Here is a 6,569-nt window from a genome sequence, read left to right as displayed (position 1 = left end):
AACCACTCGCATCCCACTTTCCCCCCTCATGGTTCCAGCAGATTACTCTGCACAGAGGGGGTGATGTTGGCAGGAGGGTACGCCAGAGAGAGCTGCTTCTGGATCCACTGGGTGTTAATTTGCTATGAATAAACTACAATCGATCCTTCTATCTTGTTGTATACATTGTGTAATTTGCATATTATATCTTTGTTTTTAACTTGTAGTCCATAATACCCATGCAGGACTACAATTCCCTTGCCACACAAGGGATGTTCCTTGAAGCTTTTGCACCGCTGCATTCACTTGCTACCTGTTCTTGCCTTCAAGTTGGTCTCTGACCAAAGGTTTTTCTCACAGTACATTTTGAAGGTTTAGTAATGTGGACGCCTTGAACAGCTGCTCTGAGTCTTCATATTTCCTTCAACAGAACATTTTATTCTTACAAATGAAGTTCGGCAAATTGGATTTGAACTGATTGCTGATGATATAACCTCCTGTTTTGGCCAACTGACATTAAAAATCAATTAGCACATTTAAATTCCTGCTTCCTGAAACTAAGCAATACTATAACAATTAGATCAGTGCTAAGCAACAACATAGCTGAGCATCTCCTCCATGTCATGTCCTCCCACCTTGATAACTGCAACTCTGTGTCTGAACGGTGGCAGTGTTACACTGGCTCACTCGAACAGGTCAACCCTTTATATTGCATTTTAAAGGAGTACTACAGTGACGTAGTATTCCAGTTCCATAAAGTTGGAGAACTCCGTAGAGATGGATTAAAAAAGAATAGCAGCAGAGGCTTCGATATCTTGACTTTTAGCTCTACTATTAGTCATGGTCCAGAAATCCAATCCGCTTTGCATATTAGAACTCAATAGCATGACAGCATCTGTCTTTTGTTGAAACTTTAACAACGACCAATGATGAACATTTTATGGATATCTGCCGCTGTCCCCGTCAGTGTTGGTTTCTTTTAACCACCACGCATGGTGATCTTCACTTGCTTTAACTTTACGTTTGTGTAGCCTACCAGAGAGGTGACGGATCAGAAAACACATTACATATTTACCAGGGGGGGGGGGGGGGGCATGGGGAAGTTTGGAAGACTCCCAAACCAGGCTGAACCGGCCAGTGCTCAGAGTTTTTATGTGTCATTATTTTGAACTTTGACTGATTCTCATATTTGTTGAACTCTTATTGGCTCATTTTCACCGTGAACATGATAAGGTGTGACTGTCGTCTCGGCTTGTCTGGTCGGTGTTGATTTGATTCGATGCAGCTGTGACGTGCTGATACAAACTGAGGAGGCAGATCTTAACGAGGCATTCTAAAAAGGTTCAGATTCTCTTTGTACCACAAAAACTCTATTAGTTATAAAATGATTGCCAAAAAATGTTGGCCCGTGTTTATGTATCTCAGATCTTTTAGTCGTATTTTCAGCATCAAGACTCCTGAGATGTCTTTATTTGAATATGCAAACAACATGCGAAACACAACAAAAGCTGGTAAAATACACTCAATCACCATTCAAGGGAAATGGTGGGAAGTCACAGTTAAAATCACACAGTTAATTTATCCATAACAGCTGCAGCTGGAACTGCTGATACACCTCTTCTCATTCTGTTATTCAAACATTGTTGCATGTGACAGGTTTGCAATTCCCTTTTTGCTATTACCATCTTTTATCTTGAGTTAAAGGAGTGATGCAGGAAGTGGTCCTCTGTGTGGGCCTGTGTTCATAAAACTCTTCCCAAACTCACACTGTCCTAGTTGTTAATTTGGCCGAGTTTCAATTATTTATGTCATCTGTTTGTCTCTGCCCCTTAATGAAGCAGAAATGTCATCATATATTTGATTAGAAAATACCGATAATATCAAGCTAAAAACACACGTTTTTCTTCCTGAAAGGTCATATTTTTTGTTTAGTAGCAAAGATGTCAACATTCTCACAATAAATGTGTGTCCAAAGCACAAAATCACATCGTCCTGAAACTCGACAGATGCCTTTAAAATGACACATCTCTGTTTTGAACCATGCGGTCATGCCTCCTGCTCAGCAGCAGGTGCTGGCCCCCTGCGTCTGTTTTTCCCCTCCCAGCCACAGCGGAGCGCTGTTGATCTTGGCACTTTGGGCCCTGGCCTCTTTCGACTCGCCCTGCATCCCCCCTCCCTCGCTGGCCACGCGCTTGTGGATCTCCGAGGCCATGGTGAGGAAAGCCCTCTCCACATTGTCCGAGCTCTTGGCGCTCGTCTCCAGGAAGGGGACCTTGAGAGACGAGGCCAGGTCCTGCAGAGGGACAGAGGGGCGTGGGAAGAGGGATGGAGCAAGGAATCGGGGTGGGGGATGAAGTGTAACAAAAAATCACAAATCTATTAATATGCTAAATCATCACAGTGTAAAAGTACTCCATTAAGCTCTGCATACATACTTCTATTGAAACGTATTAGCAGTAACATGTGCTCATGTATTAAAAGTGAGTGCTGTGGAAATGAATCCCCGCAGAGCCTTACATTATTGATGAGTGGACATATATGCATTTTAATATTAAAAGTGTTGTCACTTCTTTATATTCTGTTGGGTATTTTAAAACTACACCATCATAATTGATGAGTTCACATGTATGGCAATAAAACAAATCTGCAGAGTAACTCTAGTCTTGATATAAATGTAGTGGAGGAAAAGTGGAAATTCTGCCAAAGCTAATTTGATTGTTCATCTAGCGCCACCGTCAGGTAAAATAATCCTCATGATAGAAACTCGTGAACTAATAACGGATCTCAGCTGTACTTGTAGCAGGCAAAACATTAGCATTGTAGTTAGCATTCAAATATGACACAGGCCTACAAGGAGGTCTAGATAACACTGTTGTCAGTACTTTCTTAAAACAGCCAATTCAGTTTTCTGGTGTTTAATGTGCATCACAGCCTCACAGCTTCTACAGCGATGTTGTTTCATAGTATCCGGAGTTGTGCAGCCCGCTACCTGAGCAGTGGCGAGGTCCACCACTTTCTTACTGACGAGGTCAGACTTGTTTCCCACCAGCAGCCTGGAGACGTTCTCACAGGCGTAGCGATCTATCTCGTCCAGCCACTGCTTCACATTGTTAAAAGACTCCTGTGGGGAAAGAGAGAGAGAGGAGGAGGAGGAGGAGGAGAGAAGTTAATGTTTAAGCTCTCTCCTATTGTGTTGTTGAGGCCGTGGCAGAAACACCCGCTGACCTGCTCCGTGACGTCGTAGACGATGATGATGCCGTGGGCTCCCCTGTAGTAGCTGGAGGTGATGGTTCGAAACCTCTCCTGACCTGCTGTGTCCCACTGAGGGACACACACACAAAGGACGATGTGCCAGTCAGACAGTCCTGACTGCAGAACAACCAAGCTTTTACATGACACAGCTTTCTCTGACTTTTATAGCTTTGAAGAGTTTGTATTTGATATTCAGAGCATTAATATAGTAGGAAACAACTATTATCTATGTAAATATAAAGTGGAGTGAAGTCTGTGTGTTTGTGTGTGTGTTTTGTAAGCCGAGCATCTCTGTCTTTGTTTACGTTGCTGGGCTAGCAGTGCATGCCTTTTAGTGCATGTTAGCGCGCTCCACTGGTTAGCTCACAGCCGCCATTCTGCACTGCTCTCATAAGGCGGTTAAGACTGCCCCGACCAACGGCGTCGCAGCGGAAGCGTAGCACCCACTCTCCAGTCCCCCCTCCCCCCAAGTAAACACTGTTAGCTGTGTCAGCACTGTTGCCGTTGTTTGCGCCGTTAGCTTCTAGCTACCGGCTCAGCCGTCGTGTCATGTTGAGAGCTGTGTGGAGGCAATAGATATGCTCTGAATATCAAATTCAGCCCCTTTTAGCAAACAAAGAAGGTGGTGTTTCCTAATAACAACCCACTCCCCACCACCCCGCCGACTGTCTCTTACAATCTGTAGTTTCACTGTCTTGCTGTCCATGTCGATGGTCCTGATCTTGAAGTCAACTCCGATGGTGGAGATGTAGCTCTCAGTGTAGGTGTCATCCTGAGGGGGTGCGTGACACATGATCAACAACACGCAGTTAGGTGTTTAAATGAAGTGTGTGTGTGTGTGTGTGTGTGTGTGTGTGTGTGTGTGTGTGTGTGTGTGTGTGTGTGTGTGTGTGTGTGTGTGTGTGTGTGTGTATGTGTGTACTTGTACAGTTGTCTTTGTGAGGACCAATGTTCTGGACATTCAGAGTGAGGACATTTTTTGGGAAGTAAAGATATTTATGTCAATCCTCACTTTGGGACAGACCTTCTAGTGCCTGGTCCAGGGTTTAGCCTTGGTTGTAAAGTTCAGGTTAGAATCAGGGTAAGGGCGGCCAGGCTTTTATGGCTTCTTTTTTTTTAAGGGGCTAGGGAATGCATTATATCAATAAGTGTCCTCACGCAGATAGAAGTACAAAGTTGTGTGTGTGTGTGTGTGTGTGTGTGTGTGTGTGTGCGTGTGTGTGTGTGTGTGTGTGCTTTTTCTAAGCCTACCGCGAAGCGCAGCAGCAGACATGACTTTCCGACTCCAGAGTCACCAATCAGGAGAAGTTTGAACAAGTAGTCACTGGATGAGGACACACACATCGATACACAAAAACATTTTCCAGTTCAGTGTCTTCCACTAGGATGCAGTAAAGGGGGAGGGGGCTGTTCCTGTTTGTCATTAAGTCACTTGTATAGCTTATTATGTTGGTATCTTTTGTAAACAGCTATAAAAGACAAATAAAGTAGAGTCTTAAAGTTCTTGGGTGTAAACAAGCCTCCTGTACTGTGTTGCGTCTTGTCCATAAACATACCAGTATTGCAGAGTTTGCAACTTTGTTTGAGTATGTACTATATTGTAACTACATATTTTTTTATAGTGATTATAAAATGTGGCAGATTGCCTTTAAAAATAACCTCTTATTACTTGAATAACTGTCAGAGGAAAATAGAAAAAAGAAAAATCTTCCAGTGTGCTGCTCCCAAAAGTAACACTACAGAGCACAGTTTGATGTGGCGACTGAGCTGGCTCTAATGCCTACAATTCCCAAGAGCCACAGGGGATTAGTGATCCAACTGCAAGTTACCCAGAATTGTCTATGCAGAAAAAGAACGAGACGTGTTTTGCTCTGTAACCCTGGATGCTCGATTCTCGGCTCTGTCACTGACAGATATCTCAGAGTCAGTAAACTACAAGATCATCTATTTTGTATTTCATACACATATGGAATTCAAGCAACATATCATCAACAACTCATCACCACTCAATCATAGGACGGAGCTAAAACATTCGTACCAACAAACAAGCTTAAATTGTAATCGTATCAGTATTTAGATATGGGGCAGCATTTACACAACAACCAACACAAAACTGCAAAGATATCTCGCTGAACACTTAATCCAGGTCTGAAACAAGTAACCTTTCATGTCAGCAGTCACTGTCAAAGAGCAGATGTCAGTGTCTCCCACTGGTACACAGTATATGTGTGTCTTGTAGTGAATAACACACAGCACAGAGAAAGAAACAACACTTACTATTCAGGATTCATGATCGGTGGGTGGCTCCAGGTGACACGACAAAATAAAGAATCCCTGAAATTGAATCCTGAAGCTGAAAACAGTCAGGTTGTCCCTGTGATGTTGTGTATTGTTCTGTATATGTGTGTGTGTATGTGTGTCCTCTTGGAGGGCAAATGGCAGAATAAGCCGGAGCTACCGGTCGACTGATTCAGATGCATTATTTATTAATAAAGAACCAGCTCAGGTTACACTGGGGACAGCACCTGGAACCCGAACGCACACAGAGAGGCAAACACTGCCCCGCTGAATACAATCCCCCTCTAAGTCAAAACTAAAGTTCACTCCTTTTTTTATTTACTCTTTTCCTTTCTGTGATGTATTTGTAATCGGATCTGTCGTTTCTGTGGTGAGTTTCACCACACTGTGCTGCTGTTCTCCACTTGTCATCCCCTCAAACTGACAGCGTCTCCTTTGCGTCGCACGTCACCGGACCGACCGCAGCTCTGACACTTCAGAACGAACAGGCAGGAAGTAGTTCTGCCAGAACCACCCGTGGAAACTGCAAAGAGCAGCACGTGTCGGCTGCCATCTTAGAGACACTGATATCAAAGGCATGTATTATAACACATATTTATTTGTATTTCTATTTTCTTATGAACCAATTTGACCTTATCCCTCAAACCACTACTGTAAGATGCTGACTGCTGAGTCGGTCCAACTGCCAATGGATGACAAAAAAGACTGAAGTTCCTTTTGGCTTCTTTCTATAATTTCTTTGTCAGTGATTGTCATTTAATTTCAAGTCATGACCAAGACCAGAGTGTATCGAGACAGGGACCAGACCAGTGCCCGTCCCACACTGCATGATAAAATGATTTAAAAAAAGATGCAAACCAACTCCTCAAATTGATCTGAAAGATTCACACACCCCGGTCTCCTACAAAATGACCTTCCCATACAACTAAACTGCATTCTGCAATTATGTTTCAAGGGAAACCCTCCTGGACCGAACGGTAGCAGCTTCAAAACGTTTCAAACACGGGGCTAACAAACAAAAGAAAAAACCCAACAAAACG

At 43.4% G+C, this 6,569-nt stretch overlaps 1 protein-coding gene across 1 annotated transcript; it reads right to left on the bottom strand.

Moving 5' to 3' along the window:
* Positions 1 to 1,429: 1,429 nt before the first annotated feature.
* LOC142971458 (ras-related protein Rab-1B-like) lies at positions 1,430 to 5,760 on the bottom strand. Its single transcript, XM_076111983.1, has 6 exons — positions 5,509 to 5,760; positions 4,483 to 4,555; positions 3,908 to 4,003; positions 3,205 to 3,300; positions 2,969 to 3,100; positions 1,430 to 2,272 (listed from the first exon to the last, which is right to left on the bottom strand). Exons 1-6 carry the CDS (start codon positions 5,520 to 5,522, stop codon positions 2,039 to 2,041), a joined length of 645 nt encoding a protein of 214 aa, XP_075968098.1. The 5' UTR covers positions 5,523 to 5,760; the 3' UTR covers positions 1,430 to 2,038.
* Positions 5,761 to 6,569: the final 809 nt, after the last annotated feature.

This window comes from Anarhichas minor, unplaced genomic scaffold (assembly GCF_050575085.1).
Source record: "Anarhichas minor isolate MPS153535 unplaced genomic scaffold, ASM5057508v1 ptg000046l, whole genome shotgun sequence".
Classification (NCBI taxonomy): Eukaryota; Metazoa; Chordata; class Actinopteri; order Perciformes; family Anarhichadidae; genus Anarhichas; species Anarhichas minor.
Note: the sequence above shows the minus strand (reverse complement) of the source record. Positions and strands in the feature narration are given on the sequence as shown.

Bases quoted from the DNA above. Each gene is read 5' to 3' on its own strand.
- LOC142971458 (XM_076111983.1), bottom strand. The intron at 4,004-4,482 runs GTAGGCTTAGAA...GCACCCCCTCAG, and splicing joins GTCTGCTGCTGCGCTTCGCG to GATGACACCTACACTGAGAG. The intron at 3,301-3,907 runs GTAAGAGACAGT...TGTGTCCCTCAG, and splicing joins AGACAGTGAAACTACAGATT to TGGGACACAGCAGGTCAGGA.